General features: G+C 37.6%; 1 protein-coding gene across 4 annotated transcripts in view; it reads right to left on the bottom strand.

Annotated features, from left to right (window-relative positions):
- Positions 1–9,908: 9,908 nt before the first annotated feature.
- LOC148855668 (type I inositol polyphosphate 5-phosphatase 13-like) overlaps positions 9,909–22,355 on the bottom strand; it is a 74,996-nt gene continuing 62,549 nt past the window's right edge. Inside the window, exon 11 of one of the 4 annotated variants that reach the window (XM_088985805.1) lies at positions 9,909–10,055. In XM_088985805.1, the coding sequence (XP_088841931.1) occupies positions 10,041–10,055 (15 nt within the window). In that variant the 3' untranslated portion in view covers positions 9,909–10,040. Of the gene's footprint in view, positions 10,056–10,095; positions 10,819–18,251; positions 18,659–22,355 lie in introns of those variants that run through there. The other 3 variants (XM_088985802.1, XM_088985804.1, XM_088985803.1) reach the window with 3 other exon arrangements.

Raw genomic sequence — 22,355 nt, 5'->3', positions numbered from 1 at the left:
TTTTGTCCGGTCTGGTTTTAAAAACCATGAGCAATATTATACCATTAATAGAGTCTACAGCCCTAGCAATGGACTAAAGATAAAACTCTCTATCCCCCTTGGATTGGATTGACTTGGCGAGTTATACCATTAGTAGGAATCCTACTCATCATCTTGGTCATACTTTGTGAAAAGATTACCCGGACTTCCATACATTTTATGGATCAATCCCTAATGTAGTGTTTGGCTTCTCAATAAGTTTATATTAAATTATTTATCAGAAAGCAACTTAAGACATACGTCACTTTAGTAAGTTCCTTTCATTTGGTCTAATTTATTTTTTATTTAAGCCTATTAGAGATATTTCACATGTGGGAGACCTCTCTCTTTGTCTTTATATACTGATGGTCAGTGGTTATCAATGAAATCTTACTTATCTATAAGGAACCAGATGCCCTTAAATCAAGGATTAATTCAAGATAAAGACATGATCACTCGGGAACAGCCTATAAACTATTTTTGGTGAAAAATCCAGTTATCCGGATAGCCCTAACAATGTCAGTCGGTTGTTTGAAGGGCTGTCCGTTTCAGCCTTATAGAATAGCATATGCTGAGTGCTTCAAAGTGGCTAAAGCAGCTTAGCTGAATCTTCAGCTCACTAATGGGTCCTTTGGAAAAGCCCCATGCCGGCCTGTATTGTATTATTTTTAGGTTTTATTTATTTTTTTCGAAATTGGTTTAAAGGGGTCAGTTTAAGGTTTGATTATTCTCTGAATCAGTGTCTGACCCAATACAATCCTTAAAGGGGCATATCGGGATGTTATCGGCACGATTATGGACCAATACGTATCGATACTTTGAACCTTACTACTTGAACAACCTATAATTAATGTTTGATGAAAACCCATAAAACTTAAATTTACTGTTCTTTAAGCCCAAAAAAAAATGTAGAAAACATGGCTTTTCTTTAAAGTTTCTATCTCAAAATGAGACAAGTGAGTCCTCACTCAGTAAGAAAATCACATAACATAAAGTCCCAACTCCAAATAAAACAAAAGTCCCCCATTCTGCCTCTTCTTTACCATATCCCACTTTTTCAGCTTTTCTAGCCTTCAATTAAATTATTCACCAATCTCTCTCTCTCTCTCTCTCCTGTGTGAGCCCCACGGCTAAAAGGATGGTAGGGACTAGGGGACCTTTAGCCACAAATAAGGTCCCAAGGTGGGTGATTGAGGCCCAAATACCAACAAGTGTTGTTTGGTCGACTGTCAACCTCCACTGTTAATATAATTTAAACGGACTTTTTAATGTACCAAGGAAAGATTCTGTTTATTAGGGCTGCCCATTGTAATTTACTCGAACAAAACACTTTTATCAAGACAATGAGACCAAGTTGCCGTTGGCAAAAGAATCTTTCCCTTAGATTATCACAAGAATGTAAAACAATAGCGTTCAAAGTTTGTAATCAAAGCAGAGCACCAAGGAAAATATATTCCAATCCGACGGTCACTGCAGAGGCTTTACACGGATCGACCACACAAATGGTCCCTAGCTCCCAAATTAATAATTTGTTGGTTTCTTTGTGGACGAAAACAAATGTTAATCTACCACAGCTTGTCTGCTGTCCTAACCAGCCAACACACCCATTTTACGAAGAAAAACATTCCCTCCCACAGGGATGGCATTTCAACCCACCTGGGTTTTCTAAAGTTTCTGTTGGCGAATACCAACTCAGTTCAAGCCCGGGTCAGACTCGGATCAGGAAGGACTCCTTGCCGACCTATGGTGAGACCGGATCTGCTACTCACACAGGGCGTCTCACACCAATCTCACACAGGCCTGATGTTTTACGCCTGTGTGAGGAGCAGATCCCGTTCCATCTAGGGTTGTCAATGTGTCAGACTACCTGGCAGACTGGGCCAACCAAACTAATGTTAGTCCTTGTTCTGTGATTTTATCCCGATTAATAATTAGGTTGGGATTGATTCTTGCTCTTATTCATAGATAGACCTATTCATGGGTCGGGTAGCCTGATGGGTTGGTTCGGTTTGGCCCATTCTAAATTATACTTGGACAAAGTTTTAAGTTCATAGGCTCGGGCTTTAAACATCAGGCCTGACTGTTTTTTGGGCCGGGCTTGGGCTTTTCCAAATAAATTTGGCCCGAGCCCGAGCTTAGCCCAATAATATTATATATAATAAAAATATAATATATTTATTAATAATACATAATATATATTATATAATAATAAAATTAGTAGTGAAAAATGAATAATTCTAATGCCCATCCTAGATTTGGCTCAGCCAAAGGCGTCCTCCCAATTCTTTTATTGCAAATTAATCATATAACCTGAACTGTGTGATTGATCACGTAGGACTAGCGAGTTGATGGATAGACCTGTTCATAAACCGGATAGTCCAACAGGCTGGCCCAGCATAGCCCAAGATTGAGCCCCACCAGATAATATAACATATAGTCAAAATATATACTAAAAATATATAATAAGTATACAATATATATTAATTTATTCAATTATGATCGAACTAATATTAATATTAACTTATTAAATTACATCATAAATATAACTTTTCTGTCTAGACCGGGCTTTGGGCTTTTATATAAGGGCCAGGGTTGGGGTCGGGCTGGATATTTTCTGTTGGAAGAGACAAAGCCTGACCTGTATACAAGTGTATCGGTGGATGAATTGGCTAAAGCTAAGAGCAAATAAAAAAAAAAAGAGTTTTCAGATGGTCCATAGTTGGTATGTGCCAATCCCAATATGGGATGAGATCTGGATGAGCCCAATCCAGGCTCCAGCCAATTAATTAAACAACCTGCTAGCCTATCTCATGGGTTGTCCTTGACCTAATAAAAATGGGGTCTGGTTCAGTTGGCCAAAGCTATCCCTCTCAGTTGGATTTATTTTTTATCAAGATTTTAGAATATTGATAAAATACTAAACTATATTAAGAAAAGTAATACAAATATTAATACATAAAATAAAAAATGAAAAAAAGACAAATTGTTCTATGTAAAAGCCAAGCCAATGTGGGTAATTGTCTTCACTGAGATTTGAAAATTATTTACATGTATATAAAAGAAATTTAGTTTTTTACAATTACCCCCACCCAAATAAAATAATAGGGGTCCAATAAAATTTAACTTGTTAAATAACATATCTTTTCATGGTTTTAAAAGGCCACACATGTGTGCCAACGTGATTCCATCACCGAATGTAAGTAGGAATGGCAACGGGGCGGGTTTGGGGTGGGGCACCCCCTCTCTGTCCCTGCCCCGAAGTCATGATACCTTGCCCCGTCCCCAGTGGCGGGGTGAGGCATCCATTTTTCATCGGGAATGGGGAATTTCTAAATTTTTCCCGCTCTAAGGCAATTACTTAAAAATTATCTATTTTATGGATAATTTATGTATAAGGCATAGGAATTTGGGGGTATTTTAGAATTGAATTATAATACTTTGGGGGTAATTCAAAAATAAAATTATGGGATCCTAGAATTTTAAAAATTTAGAAAAAACTTAGAGATATTTTAAATATCAATATTAAACCCAGAGATATTTTACTAATTTATCTTTAGGTTCAAGGTGAATTCGGAAAATTATATACAAAACCTATTCATGCCCCATACCCAGTTCAGGGAAAAATTATTTTCCCCATATCCACCGCGTCCTTGTTTAAAATCGGGAAAAACCTGCCTAATTCAGAACGGGGCCCCGATTTTATAAGTGAAATTGCCATCCCTAAATAAATGTAAGAGACTAAGAGCTGAGTGGGAGTTGGGATTCTCTCTGGTCCCGACCGTTCAGATAAAATTGAAAATTGAAAATTTGAAATCCATTCAAATTGGTGACTCACAATCACAAACGACACATTAGGATTCTCCCTACCCCGCACCATATTCATGATCATGGTCTGTTAGAGACGAAAATGATCTCGTGATTGGCTGGTCAAGTGGGACCCATATTGTATTGATGCCCACGTGTCGTTTGATTATTGATGCACCTGTCAGAAGAGTACATACCAACCCACTTATTTGTAGCATTACTAGCGAAAGGGCCCGTGGGGAGTCTTTTAAATCGGTATACATCCAATTGTGTTTCATTCATAGCATTTTATTTTCACATATTAGCACTCCGGTACTCTTTCATCATTTGGTTCTACTTAGGGGTGGATTCGAGCTCGGTTCACCAAGGTAATATGAGGTTCGAGTTTGAGTTCAATTTGAGCTAGAATCTTGAGTTTGAATTCGGTTTGAGTTAAAAGCTCGTAAGTTTAAGTCTGACTTAAAAAAATATTTTATAAAAATAAAAAAAGAAATATATATATATATATAATATTTTTATTTGATATTTAAAAATTAAGAATTATATTAATTAGTTATTATTATATATATAAAATTTTCATTATTTATTATTATTATTACTATTTTATGTATGTAGTTAAAGTCTCACAAGCCGAACTCGAATAGCTCGTAAAGAGTTCGACTCATGACTACTCTAGTTCTACTATCAATTGAGTCAAGTAATGGCTTAAAGGATTTAATAATGAATTCTTCTTACTCATCTTCATATGGGTTAACTAAACTCTGGTGTGTTGTTCCAAGTGCATAACTGTAAGTGTTGTGAGGATGGTGTGAAGATAAATTTTGTGAGGACTGAATCCGAATATTCCATGTTCCACATGCTATCTGCCATTTAGATCAAGTAATAACCATCAAGCATTGAATTCATGGATGGATGAACATAACCCAATCAACCAGGTATATGGCTTTGCAAGTCTATGTTCGTACACCCTCACCATATCCATCCAGTCAATGTTTTCATCATCAGTTCAGTTCCAAGCAATATCTTCTTCACACAAAGTCATAACGAAGAAAGCCGTAAGGATCGTCACTAAACATGGAACCAAGGCAGGTGAAGTGAAATATACAAATTTCACAGCAAATTCATGATTCATTTTGATTGGGAAGAAAATGATTATGTGAACAGAGTAATAAGTAAAGAGGAATTTAAATATAAATGACCCAACAAAGGATCAATTCACTTGAATTCCCCAGCTACAGCTTGCAATCAAGGTCCTAAAACCACATACAATGTCATTATCTGATGATCTACTAATGTAAACTTCATCCAAATCATCATCTTCTTCATCCTCGTACTCATATCCATACTGATACTGATAAAGGTCATCAAATTCATTATAAACCTCTCCCCGAACCTCCATTGTCAATGTGTGAGCCATGCATGTAGCTCTAAGAAGTAGCTAAACACTCTCCTCAAAGATGGTGTCAAGAACAGGAACATTTTGGTCATCAGCATATAGTTGTTTCTACCTCCCTGTCTTATTCTACCAACAAAAGCAAGAAGTGTTCTTGTACCTACCATCAAGTGACCTATGAACATTGAGAAACTCGAATGGATGCTTACACTGAGGGCACGAGGGAGGGCATGTGGGTTTCTGATTGTATGTCGCCCATCTGAGGATGCTAAGTCATACTAAACAAACCAAAAATGATAGAGAATTAGCAAATCCTCGTGTCATTTCACAACATGAACATGATTTACCAAAAAGTTGAATATACCCTAGCTTCCATACCACCAAAAAAGCTGAACTTAAAGTGGATTTTGTTTTGTGCACCAATCCAACACCTAGTAACATAATTCCCTTACTAATGTGTGTGTGTGTTAGAGAGAGAGAGAGAGATTTGTGTAGTAGAAGTCTAAGATGATCCCATGTTAGTAAATGTATATTGTTATAAAAACATTTATATTTATTTATATGATTTTTAGCTAATGTATATTGCTTTTTGTAAAACGTAAATTGAATTTGTTTAGATCTCAATTATCGATAAAGTTGTTGGGGATTAATGTTTATTGTTCATTTTTTTTTTTGTAAAATGCATTACAAATTATTGAAAAACTGACATGTGAACAATATTTAAAGATACTTGATTATTATTATTATTATTATTATTATTATTATTATTATTATTTTTTGTATAATATACTTAACATTATATTTTATGAGACTAAATTATAAATGTGAAAATTTAAATATAATTTTGTATTATTGCATATATATTTAACATAAGATGAATAATAATGTGATTATTATTAATTCATACATGTCTTATTCATATATCAATGTGTAATAAGATTGTGAATATTAAGATGAATTATTATAGTGATGGTATTGTTCATCACTATAGATATAGTACCGCCATTATATTTGCAAGTTAATTATATAGTGACAATATTGGTCCTCACTAAAGATACTCAATATCTAATATATTGACACAGACAAATTATATAAATTGTCACTATAGATATATTAGCATGTCATAAATAACAACAATGCTTGTCACTATAAATGCTTAATAGTGACAAAATTGATTATTACTATACATTATTTATAGTGATAAAATTTAGAAATTCTATCACTATACATTTATTTATAGTGACAGACAATTTATCACAAATTCACACAATCCCACTTGAGTCTATAACCCAGTACAACTTCCCAATGGTACCTTATTACCTGTGGCCTTCAAGGGAGAAGTTTCTCTCTCCCCTGAGTTAACTTTGAATGATGTTCATTTTGTCCCTGATTTTCAATGCAACTTAATCTTCATAAGCAAACTCACTTCACAACTACAATGTGCTGTCCTTTTTTGCCCACATTTTGTATATTACAGGACTTGATAACCAGTAAGGTGATTGGGGTGGGAACAGTGCATAATCCTATATCACTTCATTTCGTTCTCCACTCCCATGACTCTACATACATCCAGTACAACCAATTCCGAGTTGTGGTATTCCAAGTTGGGTCACACCTCATATGGTAGGCTATCTATGATTCTTAGTCTTCTCATAGTTATCTTCTAACACTCTATTTCCCACTTAGTCATTCTCATACATCCTCTCTATTCAAAATAATACATTGTGATATATGAGATGGGTATAGTACTCCTTTACATTGTAAATGCACATTATTTTCTAACACTTGTAGATGATTTTTCACATGCCACATGGGTCTATTTTCTTAACCATAAATCTGATGCATATGGTTACTTCACCATGTTTGAAATCAATTTTAAACCATTGTTAAATGTGTATGGTCGATAATGGGTTGGAGTTTCTATCAGGACCAATATTGGATTTCTTACATGAGCATGGCATTGAATATCAACATTCAAGTGTTGAAACACCCCAACAAAATGGAATTGTTGAGAGGAAACACCATCATTTACCGGAAATTGCTTGGGCCTTACATTTTCAAGCACATTTACCCATTAGCTTTTGGGGAGAATGCATTCTCATAACATCATATCGCCTCTCCGCCTCTCCGGCAAGACACTATATGAAGTTCTGTTCAAGAAAGCTCCCTCAAATGAGCATTTACGGGTTTTTGAATGCTTATGTTACGCAGGAAATGTGCCTTCATTGGGTATCTCCATGGCCAGATAGGTTACCATTTATACAATAGGGAAACTTTGAAGACCAATACCCATTCCAAAGGGAACGTACCAATGGCCGACAGAGCCCAATCTTTCCTTTGTCAGTTGCTGAATACACAAATGATGTTGGCCCATTGGCCCATGAACTTGTTTGCATATTGTTACTGATAGTCCCTCTAATATTGATGGTATACCAGCCCAAACCCACATTCTTGTAACTGAGCCCATTGATTCCCCAACAAATCAAATTGACGCTATTGGATCCATACTTGAACCCACACCTGAAACCACTGGTACATGACCTACTCGTCCATGTAGACCCACCCACCCATCACTCCGACTTTGTTTGCCCCACCATTCATCCCGCCACCAACCCTAACATTAGATATCCCATTTCCCATTATACTCATACATCATCATTCTCCTCACATAACCCACCAACTGAACCCACCTCCTATGAACAAGCTAGCAGATACTCTTGTTGACAACAATCTATGCAAAATTAGACAACACCAGCACTTAGGATTTGGCCAATCTGCCTCTAAGGGCTCTACTCAACAGGAAGGCATCAATTTCTCTGAAACATACACACCAGTTGCCAAGCTTGTTACTGTACATTGTCTCCTGACTTTAGCTGTTGCTCAACATTGGGATGTCCATCAAATGGACGTTGACAATGACTTCCTTCATAGAGACCTTAGTGAAGAAGTTTACATGAAACCCCCACTAGGACTTTTCCAACCAGGTGATACAAGAGTATATTGTCTGAAAAAATCAATATATGACCTCAAACAAGCCTTACAGAATCGGTTTCACACCCTAGCTCACACACTTCATCAACATGGTTTTTCACAATCCTCTGCAAACAATACACTCTTCACCTCAATTGAACACGAAAGAACTTTGGCTATGTTGATGATCTTCTCATAGTAGGTAATGATTTGGGTCGTATTACAACACTTAAATAGTATTTGGGTCAATGCTTCCCCATCAAGGAACTTGGCCCATTACGGTATTTTTTGGGCATTGAAATATCTCAAAGTGATGACAACAATTTTCTATTCCAAAGAAAATTTACTAGACATACTCAGAGATGTTGGCATACTGGCTTGCAAACCATGTTTATTTCCCATGGAACAACAAAACAAACTCAGACCTGATGATGAACCTCTCTTAGTTCAGCCTGATTGCTATAGAAGACTAGTGGGCCAACTCATTTACTTTACTATTACAAGGCCAGAAATCACGTACTCAGTTCATGTTCTTAATCAATTCATGAGCAATCCTAGAAAAGATAACATGGATGCAGTTCTTCGGGTCATGCGCTACTTGAAGTCTATTCTTAATCAAGGGTTGCCTCTTTCATTCAACAGTGATCTACGGATCCGAGCCTATTGTGATTTAGATTGGACTGGATGCCCGTTTACGTGCTAGTCAACCACATGCTACTTTACTACACTTGGAAGCTCTCCATTATCATGAAAAACAAAGAAAACGATCGATAGTTTCCTATTCTTCATAGAAGCCAAATACCGGGCCATGGAAGCTACTACAATTGAACTCGTATGGCTCCGATGACTCTTCAGTGACTTAGGTCTTTTTTTCCTTGCAACCTATGAAGCTCTATGTGAAAAAAAAGTGGCACTCCACATAACCACTAATCTTGTCTTTCTTGAGTGCACTAAATATATCGAGATTGATTGTCATTTCATCTGAGACCATCTTCAGTGGGGAATTATCATTGCCTCTCATCTCTCGACTAGACTTCAGCCTGCAGACATTTTCACCAAAGCACTTGGGCATGATCAATTCACATCCCTACTCTCCAAGTTGGGCATTATTCAAAACTATCCTCCAACTTGAGGGGGCATATTACAACACATGTAGATTAGCATAGATAGTTAGTCACGTGGGTTCTTGATCTTGATTCTTGAATCCGTCACACCCAAATGCATTGACCTCAAAAGTTTCAAGAGTATTCCCCTATATCTATAAATATTGCAGTGGAACAAATGATTGTTTTGCAATTCACACATTTTTAGAGAGAGAGAGAGGTCTCATGAATCTCTCCTTGTCAAGGTTCAAAATATCAATATGCCAGTAGGGGCATATCGGGCGAAACGATACTGCATTTTTATACGTTTTTTATTTTTTTTCGCAACCGGATGGGGGTGTACTTGCAACTGTCAGAAAATTCAGTAATAGTAGAAACTTTAGGGGAGGTTTCAGCAATTTATCCTAAAAAAAAAAAAGAGCGACTGCTGCAAAGGAATATCATGGTTTCTGTAAACGTTTAACATTCGACGATATCCCTCTTCCATGCATTAAAGCTTCTATTACGAGTTGAATAGACTCCTTTTTTAAGGGAAAAAATGAAAGCAATATAATGGCACGAAGCCCTCCCAAACTGATATATGGATACATCTTTTGTGAATCATTCTTCGGAAAAAAGGGAAAGCAAAAACAAGATTCAAGAATCTTGGTTCTATACGTAATAACTTAAATACAAACTGAGGTAAATATTAACCAAAAGAAAAAAAAAAAAAAAACGAGATTTCTTGAAAGCCATTAGTTGAGCTTAGAGTTCTATTTCCCTTTCACCTGTTACAAAACAAAACCAATGCTCCGTCATTCAGATGGCTTTTACAAGGAACAAAAGCAAATTACCACTCTTGTTGCTTGCTGTATTTCTTTTTACACAAATAAGAATATATGGTACTCTAAGAATATTACAATGTGATTTGATTAAACATTAAAGAGAAAAATTCGGGATGGGGTTTAAAGAATTGGCTCCGTCAATTGCAGCGGAATGGACAAAATTTCTAGTAAACAATCGATCGACCCTGTCCCATTATACATAAAAATGGTATCCAGGCTACGAGGGTATTTACATTCAGATGCATGTATGCTGGTGTAGAAAGGGACGCCTAGTCACAAGCATGCCTGCACCGGCCACTGCACAGGATGATGCATGGATTTCATTCCCACCTTTCAATCTTCTGCCATTTCACGGAATATGCAAATTGCGGAAGTCATCGGCCACATCAGAGGGGGCACTCAGGTTTCGGAAATCAGATCGGTGAAGGACATTGGCTTGGAATATTTTAGAATTGCTGGATTTTGAGTTAGAGCGTTTGGTTTTGGATGAAGAACAATGACGCACATGAATCCAGTGGTTTCTTGCCTCAGTGCTGCAACTGCCTCGAACATTCACCACCAGTATCACTTCCTTGTCACGGTTGTCCTCGCACCAAATGTTCTGTTGAATGCCATCAACAAACTGTTCTATGGTATTAAATTCCTCAGGACGCACCAAGACCTCAGCAATATGGCCAGGTTTAATTACACCAGATGCCGGAGTGACCTTATCATCCATAAGAAGAATTTGACCGAAAACATGAGACAAATTATAGAAATTACGTTTTTCTCTTCTGAAATAAGTACTTTTTTTCCTTGTATGCCAACCATGCTTGCAGATCACAACAATCTTTGTATCGTAAACTAATCAGATAAGAGTCTTGAAAACAAGGATCAAAATTTCGTAACCCATCAACCCCCATACATTATTTTTAGAGTTTTTTTTTTTTTTTAAAGATAAACGTTAATAAACATTAATCCAGCCCCCTTTAAATTTTGAAAAAAAAAAAAAACAAATGAAGCAGAAGGTTCAAAGTACTGATATATCCCTTCTACCATATCGAGGTGCATTGATACTTTAAACCTTGATTAAAAAAAAGTAAACTACTAAGAGCATTTCTGCTTACTAAAGTTGTGTTTGGGGTTGAACCCTATGTACGAGTCTATTAGGGTTTAAATATTGGGAAGTAAAGATCTCCCATCAATGCAGGAAGTGTATGCCCTAGTGCAGTCAAAAGAGAGCAAATAGAATGTGATGAATAATCCCGAGGGAGAGCCAATTGCCCTGACAGGTAATGGAAGTGTAGTAGTAGGTGGCGGAAGTCTTTAGAATGGTGGTTTCTAGAAGAAAACAAATGACAAGGATAAATTATGGTGCACTCATTGTCAAAGGTCAAGGCATACTCATGATACATGTTGGGACCTTCACGGGAAAGACGAAATGGACCAAGGAGTTGAGTAAGAAATCAGATCAAAATAAGAAACTAGGACAACAGGGTTAAAAGAAGTTCAATGTAGCAAAATTGGCTTCTCATGAGACTTAATCTTTTACAACTGCTATGAGCCAGGAATGCTCTTCCAAGACTAATCCCAAGGAAGATATCATTAAGTCCTTCCATGACCATTTGGAGTTGTATGGTAGGGTAATTCATCAGATGGATTCAGCCCCTCTTCCCTTGACTTCGTCCATGACCACAACTTTCCAAGTGTCTTCTCATTCCTTAGACTCTCCCTGGATAATATATTTGGAGCCTCGAACAATATGACTAGTAAGTCTAATTGTTTTCAGTCTACAAGCTTCTACTACTGGAGACAAGGCGAGACTAATTGATGGCTCGTTTTCCACCATAGCTGGCCAAGGAACCATCTCTCTACTCATTTTCTATTAGTAGTATTACAAATTCATTAAACTGCTTAGTAACCATTTTTCCTTTCTCTTGTGTGATATAAGATTTGGGCTCAAAGAAGACGATTGGTAGAGGTAGTATGGTGGATGGTCTCTACATGTTGGAGAATAAAGCTTGTCTTGTGGCAATAGCGTCTACAAGTCAGTCTAGTAAGAGTTAAGCCTATTTATGGCATAGTCATCTGGGTTACTCATCTTTTGAGTCACTAAAAATTTTTGTTTCTAAAGTTAAGTCAGTGTCAATGCCTGAATTTACATGTCAAACATGTTAGTTAAGCAAACATTGTACAAATCATTTTCCTGAAAGAAATAATAAATTTGGATTTCCTTTCCATATTGTTTATTCTGATGTTTGGGCCCTATTACTTTACCTTTCGAGACTGGTTATAAGCATTTTATTTCACTTATTGATGACTATTCCAAATATACATCGATGTATCCAATGTGTTCTAAAGATAAAGTGCCAAAAATTGTAAAAGATTTCCAACGCCATGATATTCAACCAATTTCAAATTGAAATCCAAATTTTCCAATCCGATAGTGCCAAAGTGTATTTCCAAAGTGACCTTACGGAATTTTTTGCTTTGTATGGATCCCTTCACTGCAATTCTTGTCCCAAAATGCTTCAACAAAATGGTGTTATAAAAAGAAAAACCCACCATCTCCTTGAATATTCCAAAACATTTTTGGTTGGATATTGTCTTATTTGTTACATACCTTGTTAACCATATTCCATCTCGTTTGTTGGAGTACAAGGCCCTACGTCAACTCTTGTTTCCCAAAGCTCCCTTATTTCCTGTTCCCATATGTGTGCTTGATTGTTGTGTCATTCAAGAATTGTCTACCACCCGTGGTAAGCTTGATCCCCATACTATTCCCCATGTTTTCTTGGGTTACCCTTCTTTTCAAAAGGGTTACCAATGTTTTGGTTATGTTTCCAAAAAGTAGTATTATGTTTTTTTTTTTTGAGAAAAGATTTTGTATTAATAAAAAGGTATTGTGTACAATGAGTAGTTGTACAAAACACAACCAAAAGGACCTCAGAAAAAGGGCACCCTCAAAAAAGTATAATTAGAAGTGTTTTCTTTAAAACCAGAATGTATAGACAAGTGTTTTAAAAGCGCAAGCTCAAAAAACGCGCAAGGGCCAATTTGTGCTGAGGCGCAAGCCTTTTTAAGCAAAAAACAAAATTACAAAAAAATCTAAAAAATAAAAAAAAAGTCAAAAAAAAAAAACAACAAAATTTAAAAAATGCAAAAAATTCAAAAATATTAAACATAATGTTAGTAAAAATATAAACTTAAAATTTAAAATAAATGTTTTAAAAAACATATTATCTAAAATTAAAATACATAAACATAACATGTAAAACATATTCAAATGAAAATTAAAAAATAAAAGCAAACATATAAAGCATTTTCAAGCATGTAAAACCCACAATCTCTTTTTCTCCTTAATTGCATTGCTTCAAGTAGCTAATGTGATGTAAAACATATTGCATTCTTGATTCTATGAGTCACCTTTGTACCATGCCCCTCGAGGCAAGTCCAAACAAGTCTATGTTAGGGTCTAAAATTCTTATTTCTCACATAAAAATAATGATTTTATAACTTCCATTGCCTTTTAAGAAGATATTTTATTGCAATGAATGAATGAACAACGTTAGACTCAAAAAAAAAAAAAAGAAGCAAAATGCACCTCACCTGTGCGCCTAGGCACGCCTCAAGCACGCCTTTTAAATCATTGGTATAGACATCAACTCCTAACAGCATCTATACTCTAGCCGAATTAATAATCTCGGCTTTAGTAGTAGTTTTGTTCTCAAAAATCCTTTCATTCCTTTCTGACCACACAGCTCATAGAACTGCTGAAGGGATGGAAGATCAACAAATTTTCCATTTCTTGGTTAACCAATGTAGATGCCACTCCTCCAACAGAGCTTTAATTGAGACTGGCATGCACCAATTCAAGTTCAAGGCTTTCAAAAAGAGATTCTAGACTGCTGAGCTAAATTTGCAACGAAGGAATAGATGCCAAGAGGACTCCACCTCCATATTGCATAAACAACACAATAAGTCTAAAATGTTAGAGCCACTTTTCAGTAACATCTCTTTGGACAAACACCTCCAGAGCTGTCACCCAAACAAAATACAAGACTTTTGATGGAGCCATATTCCCCTAAGTGGCTTGATTGGGGAAAGGGACTTCAATCTTCCCCACTAGAAAATCGTAAAAGGATTTGATTGTGAACTCAAGCCATTTGTGTCTAGCAGAAGAGGAATATGGTCCGAAATAGCCCTTGGTAGTGTTCCCCGCCTTGAGTTGGGGAAGGTTTCTTCCCATTCCGGAGAAATCCAAAACTTGTCTAATCATACTAGTGAAGGATTATCTTGATTATTGGTTTGGGTGTACTTTGCTCCAGAGAGTGGCAGATTAATTAACTCCCACCTTTGAATGAATTCCATAAAAAGTCTAATACCTTTATTAATCCTTGTACAACCTTTTTTGTCTTCTAGATTGACAATAGCATTGAAATCTTCCCAATCACCCAAGGTCCTCCCCAAAATCTTCTATTTGAGTTTAGTTATTACCGAAAATCTTCTTTCAGGCTGGAGTCCACCAACCCATACACCCTTATTACCATTATCTATAAGTTATGTGTTTATGACAAAAACATAACTAAGATGGAAAACACCCAAATCTTCTTGTTTAAGAGCTTTAAGGAATTATTGTTCCAAACTAGAGCCACTCCACCATAAGTATTCACCATAGGGATTTCAAGCTAGTCGCAAAGCAAGGTTCAAAATATTGATATGGCCAATACACCGGATGGGGTGTATCAGCCTGCATTGAAGCTCACCTTCATTTCTTTTTTAGATTTTTTTCTCTCAAACTAGTTCAAGGGAGTCGGTTTAAGGCCCGTCTACCCCGTGAAATAGGTGGGACCTTGAAACACTATGTATAGGGGTGTATCGGAGGGGCCTTGATATGATACGTATCGGCCAATACACCCCAATATGTGACGAAATTTTAATCCTTCGTCGCAAGGATCAAAACCCCAAATGCTTCTCACCACTCTGAAGGTCAACTTTTGTAATTTGGTTTCCTAAAAAGAAAATCAGGCTTCTTGTCTTTTAAAAAACCACCAATTAACATTCTTCTTCTATCAGAGCCTAGTCCTCAAACATTCCACGAAATTACTTTGATTCTCTCCATTTCTTAACCTTTTGTATTTTCATCGATTCGACTTACACTCCCGACGGTTTCATTTAAGCCCCAAGACAATCTCAGCAACTCTTTCGACTATCTTCTATTCTTTTTTTCCTTTTCCCACCAAAAATCTATTTTCAATGGCAACTAACATGGCTTTTGTTTCCTCCTCCACCCCTTTTCTTTGGTTTCTCCTCATAGGGAGAGTAGGGTTAATGCTTTACATAAAAATGGTACATAGAAGTTGGTGGATCTTCCTAAAGGAAAGGAATTGGAAGGGTGTAAATGGGTGTTTACAGTGAAGCACAGGGTTGATGGCACAATGAAAGGGTATAAAGCCCTGTTAATGGCAAAAGAGTTTACTCAAGTGTATGGAGTACATTATGCAAAGATGTTCATCAATTGAATATAAAAAAATGCCTTGTTGAATGGTGATTGTTTGTGCTGTTCAGACGAACTGAGAAAAGAGGAAGAAAGAAGAGAAGAAGAGAAGAGGGAGAAGAAGGTGAATAGTGTTGAACTGAGAAGACTAAACGTCTAACCCAATCGACCAAGCTTAAACATTACAAAAAAATAAAATTACAAGGACTGAAATGCCCCTGCATATGAGACATACAACTAACACTTCACTTGGGGGAAGAGACCAAAATACCCCTCTTTAGTCGACTCTAACACTCCCCCTCAAACTGGAGAGTATATCATATAATCCCAACTTGTTACATATATAGCTCACTCTTCCCAAACTCAACCCTTTTGTGAACAGATATGCCCATTGATCACCTGTTCTCACATGCTCAGTACCTATCTCACCATTGACGACCTTTTCCCTTACAAAATGGAAATCTACCTCTATGTGTTTAGTTCTCTCATGAAAAACTGGGTTGGATGAGATGTGAATTGCAGCCTGGTTGTCACAGTATAGCTTCATGGGTTTGCTTATTGAAAACCCAATTTCCTGCAATAGATTCTTCAACCATACTAGCTCACATGTAGTATGTGCCATGGCCCTGTATTCTGCTTCTGCACTGCTCCTTGCTACAATATCCTGCTTCTTGCTCTTCCAAGTCACTAGATTTCCTCCCAGAAAGGTGCAATAACCTGTAGTGGATCTCCTGTCTGATACAGAGCCAACCTAGTCTGTGTCGGTGTGTCGGTGTATCCAACCCACGACCTGGGTCCCCCTTCAAATACCTCACAATTCTAAGAACTGCATCCCAGTGAGGCACCCAACATTGTGCATGAACTAGCTTACAACACTGACGGAAAAAGAGATGTCAGGCCTAGTGATAGTTAGATAGTAAAGTTTTTCCACTAGCCTTCTATACCTTCTAGGATTATCAAACAATTCACCTGTGCCACTTCCCAACTTCACATTCAGTTCCATGGGAGTTTCAATTGGTTTAGCACCTAGCAACCCCATTTATTCCAACAGGTCAAGAACATATTTCTGCTGATAGAGGTTGATGCCTTCCTTTGATCTAGCAACTTCTATACCCAGAAAATACTTCAACTTCCCAAGATCTTTTGTCTGAAAGTGATTTTGTAGGAATGTCTTCAATCTATCAATCCCAACTCTATCACTACCAGTTATGATTATGTCATCCACATACACTACCAGCAAAATCTTCCCGGCCATAGAGTCATAGCTAAATACTGAAAGGTCAACTTGACATTGTCTTATTCCAAACTCCTTCACCACTTCATTGAATTTTCCAAACCAAGCACGAAGAGACTGTTTGAGCCCATAGATCGCCTTCTTGAGCTTACACACCTTACCATCCTCCCCTTGAGCAACAAACCCTGGTGGTTACTCCATGTACTCTACTCTTCCCCTAGCAGATCACCATAGAGAAAGGAATTTTTAATATTAAGCTGAAAGAGAGGCCAATCATGCAGTGCAACTACAGAAATCAACACGCGTACTGAGCCAATCTTTGCAACTGGAGAAAAGGTTTCGACATAGTCTACACCATAAAGTTGAAAGTACCCTTTTGCAACTAAATGGGCTTTCAGTCGTTCCACTCTCCCATCTGGTAGATACTTAACGATATACACCCACTTACAACTAACAACATGTTCACCTGGGGGAAGATTGGTCAATTCCCATGTATGATTGTGATGAAGGGCAGAGAGTTCTTCCATAGTTTTTCGCCAACCTGGTGAGGTAAGAGCCTCCTGAACATCCTTAGGTATGGATACAAAGGATAAGAAGGTAATAAACTCATGATGGGAAGGAAAAAGGTGTGATACAAAAACATAATTGGATATAGGATGTAGTGTGCAACTACGTTTACCTTTCCACACTACAATAGGAAGGTCAAGGTTAGAAGGAAATTCAGTTGTGGAAAGAGCTGGATCAGCCGCCTAAGTAGAAGGTGGTGAAGGTGCTAGCCTCTATCGATGAGTATACACTTGACGAATTGGTGGTCTTTCAGTATGCTCCTGCATTGGGGAAGGTGTAGACTCAGGCATAATGGGAACCACTGGGATGGAATTATCAACCGAAAGAGGAAGAGGAACCTCTGTAGGAGAAGGGATATCAGAAGGAGAGAAGTATGGCACCGATTTGAAAAACGTAATATCAGGATACACAAAGGATTTTTGAAAAATGCAACATTTAATGGAACGAGCATTCAACTTGTCTAGTCCAGGACCAAGATTTTGAAAAAAGCACACACCCGAAGATCTTGGGAGTCGGAGGATATGGAGAGGTAGTGGGAAACAAGATAGAGAATGGTTTACAACCATTTAGAATAAATGACGGCATGCAATTAATGAGAAAACAAGCAGTCAGGACTGCATCACTCCAGGAACGTTTAGGAACATTCATATGATGAAGGAGAGACTGAGTTGTTTCAAGTAGATGTCGGTTCTTCCTCTCAGCCACTCCATTTTGCTGAGGGGTGTAAGCACATGATGTTTGATGAATAATACCATGTTGTTCCAAGTATTGCTGGAATGAAGAAAGAAAATACTCTCTGCCATTGTCAGGATGAAGAATTTTAAGTGAAACACCAAATTGTGTACGCACTTCAGCATGAAACTTTTGGAAAATGGAAAATAATTCACTTCTTTCTTTTATTAAATAAAGCCATGTCATTCTTGATCAGTCATCAACAAAGATAACAAAATATTTGTAACCATTATAAGACTCAATTCTACCCCACACATCTGAATGAACTAAATTAAAAGGACTCAACATACGACTATCAACTCTAGGACTAAAGGAAACCCAATGGTGTTTCCCATACTGACACGACTCACACTGTAAAGACAACAGACGACTCGATGCCGAAACAAGAAGCTTGAGAGCTTTAAGAGATGGATGGCCGAGTCTACAATGCCACTGAAGAGGAGTCAAAGAGGTTTGAAGTGCAACCGTAGACCCACCACCGTCAAGATAATACAATTTGCCAGCTTCATCCCCTCCGCTAGTCCCCGTCGTTAGATCCTGAAAAACACAAGAGGAAGGGTCAAATGTGATAGAACAATTGAGGGATTTGGTTAGTTTACTAACAAACATAAGATTGAAAGGAAACTTGGGAATGTATAAAATAGAAGTCAAAGAAAGAGATGTTGTATTAACATTACCAACACCATAGATGGGGGAAGTAGATCCATTGGCAAGGGTCATATTATTCGATGTAGAGGTTGGAGAAAGGGAGGAAAATACACCTAGAGTCCCGGTCATGTGATCAGAGGCTCTAGAGTCAATTATCCAAGGTGAAGGTTTGGATGCTAGGCAAGCTATACCTAAATGAGCAAGAGTGGCAGTATTCTGATGTGAGGTGGCTTGAACAAATCTCTCATACTCCTCTCTTGGAATACTCATCATCTCCTTCCCAAAAGTAGTGACTGTAGGGGACGCGGGATGAACTGGTTGAATATCACTGACTTCACTACCACCAACAGCTGCATGATTAACCCATGTTGATGGTGGGCCATGCAAATCATAGCAGAAGTTAACTGTGTATCCTCTCCCACAATGTGTGCATTTTATAGTAGTGCTCCCCTTTCCTCTGCCACGACCTCCCCCTGAATCACGACCTCCTCTAGCACCACGACCACCCATAGGGTTACCACAGCCTCCCTTAACTGTACGACCACCTCCTCTGTGTCCATAAGAACCACCTCAAGTGCCAACAAGTGCTGATCTATCGGAAGGTATGTTACACTCTGTGGGGATAAGAGATATTCTATGGAGATGGGCAAACACCTCTTCTAGAGTAGGGAGAGCAGATCCTCCCAATATCTGTGCTCTGACCAGTTCATATTCTGTTTTCAGTCCCACCAAGAACCGAGTAACATCTAGTTGTTCCCTTTGTTGCTGCTAAATCTTAATGTCCGGTGTTAAGGGATGATAGACATTAAGTTCATTCCGAAGATTCTTCATACTGGCGTAATATTCTTCAAGAGTCTGGTTTCCCTACTGCAAATTGAAATATTCCTGATAAAGCTGATAAACTCTTGTGGTGTTATCTTGTCAAGAGTAGAGTTTCTTGGCATGTTCCCATATATCCCTTGTTGTATCTAAAAACATGAAATTAACATTGATTCTAGGCTCCATACTGTTCCACAACCATGTCATAATTTGAGCATCCTCTTGCCCCCAATCACTAAAACTCGGGGATTCAGCACTAGGCTTCTCCTCCCGTACATGTTTCACTTTCTTCTTAGCCTTCAAAAACACCTCCATTGACTTGGCCCATGGAACATAGTTTTCACCATTAAGTTTGATGGAGGTCATCTGGACATTTAAAAAATCAAAGGAAATCATGACACTCGATTTCTGGTCACCACTCGCATCTCCCATCGAAGCCATTTCAGTTTACAAAGTTGGTTGTGCCCGTCACACACAAAAAAGCAGTTCCAACCACTGCACTACAATTCGTTAGCTACCACACAAGCACACTTGCAATCACCAAGTACTGGCCTTAGCATACATTCAACCACTTCAACCACCAATGTACTGCTAACATGCAGATTTAAAACCACAAAGAATCCCTCTTGAAATCATTAGAGGGTTCAGACCACCACGACTGCACCTACTCGGCCACCACAGCTGTCACACCCATGGTGATAGCAATCTTTTTTTTCTGGTCACTCGACTGTTGTTCTCTTTCCCTGTCACCAGAAGTCAAACCTCTGAAACCCTAGAGGTTGCCGCAGGAATCTGGGTTGTGCCGTAGTCTTCTACCCCAGATTTCTCACACTTGAAAAAAAAACGAAAAAAAAAAGAACTGAGAAATATTAGTTGAGCAAGCTGTAATTGACTACTGTAAATGGTGCTCTGATACCATGTTTGTGTTGTTCATCCGAACTGAGAAAAGAAGAAGAAAGAAAAGAAGAGGAAGAAAAGAGGGAGAAGGTGAAAAGTGTCAAACTGAGAAGACTAATCGTCTAACCCAGTCGACCAAGCTTAAACATTACAAAAAATAAAACTACAAGGACTGAAATGCCCCTGCATATGAGGAGACATACAGCTAGCACTTTACTTGGGGGAAAAGACCAAAATACCCCTCTTTAGTTGACTCTAACAGTGATCTTGAAGAAGAGGTGCACATGGTACAACCCCCTAGTTTTCGTGCTCAAGGCAATGAGCAAAAAGTTTACAGGCTGAAGAAGTCCTTGTATGGACTAAAACAATCACCAAGGGCTTAGTTCAACAAGTTTCATTTTGTGAAAAGAGGGGAAGGAAAAATTGCAGCCCTGATAGTGTATGTTGATGACATAATAATCACTGGTGATTGGAAAGTTGAAATTCAAAGGTTGAAGGAGTTCCTAACCACTTAGTTTGAGGTGAAAGATCTAGGTCCTTTGCGGTTAGAATTAAAGATCTAGGTCTTTTGCGGTATCTTCATTTCTCAAAGGAAATACATCCTAGATCTATTACAAGATTCAAGAAAACTAGGAGTCAAGCCGACCGACTTTCCAATTGATCCAAATCATAGGTTGGGTGACTACTGCGGTGAGACTATCAAAGATGTGAAGAAATTCCAAAGGTTTGTGGAAAGGATCTTTTACCTATCCATGACCCAACTAAACATTGCTTATGTTGTGGGCTTCCTTAGCCAATTCATGCATGCCCTAAGACCATTCACTTAGAGGCAACCGGAATGGAAGAATCCTCAAGTATTAGGGGTGTAAACGTGTCAAATTCGAATCAAATCAGGCAATATCCGAATTCAAATCTGATTAAATATTCGAATATTCAATTTGATTCAAATTCGACCAAGTAATTATTTTAGGTAATTAATAAATATATAAAATAAATATTTTATTTATATAAAGTACATAAATATATAAATTATTTATATGATTTAATTATTTTATAATATAAATTATATAAAACATTTAAAAATTTTATATATTATATATAAGAATTAAATAATTGCTCGAATTTGGATATTTGTCGAATCAAATCAGGTCATATCTGAATTCAACCGGTTGGATATTCGAATGATCCAAATTCAATTCGATTATTTTTAATCTCGATTCAAGTATCTCAAGAAGTTTCTAGCGGCTGGTTTATTGTTCCAGAAGCATGGGCATTTAAAGTTTGAGGTGCACACAAATGTTGACTGGGCCAAATCAATTGATGGCAGAAAATGCACCAGTGGTTATTATACCTTTTTGAGAGGGGGGCGGGGGGCTAGTCGTATGGAGAAGCAAAAAACAAAATGTAGTGGCTAGGTCCAATGCTGAAGCTGAGTATAGAGCAATGTCCCATGGAGTGGTTGAGATTATGTGGATAAAAAATCTATTGGGTGAGATGGGATTTTTGTTGATAGTTTTATGTCCTTGTATTGTGATAACAAGGCTACTAACAATATTGCAACTAATCCAATTCTTCATGATAGGACTAAACACATTAAGGTGGACAAACACTTTATTAGGGAGAAACTTGTTATTGAGGAAGTTTGTACTCCCTATGTTAGTTCTAAGGAGCAACTTGTGGACATCTTTACAAAGGGTCTACATCACTTGTGGCACAATGACTTGTGTGACAAGTTGGGCATGGTTGACATCCATGTCCCAACTTGAGGGGGAGTGTTAAAAATGTCATCTATTTATTCTTTACTGCCACTAGGGCACTTTTGTAATTTTCTCCTCAAATTATTTTTATTTTGGACTGCCCTAGTATAAAT

The sequence above is a fragment of the Nelumbo lutea genome, chromosome 4, assembly GCF_056320005.1.
Source record: "Nelumbo lutea isolate HS-2025 chromosome 4, American lotus-T2T, whole genome shotgun sequence".
Classification (NCBI taxonomy): domain Eukaryota; kingdom Viridiplantae; phylum Streptophyta; class Magnoliopsida; order Proteales; family Nelumbonaceae; genus Nelumbo; species Nelumbo lutea.
The sequence above is the reverse complement of the archived record's forward strand: the minus strand, read 5'-3'. Positions and strand labels throughout refer to the sequence as shown.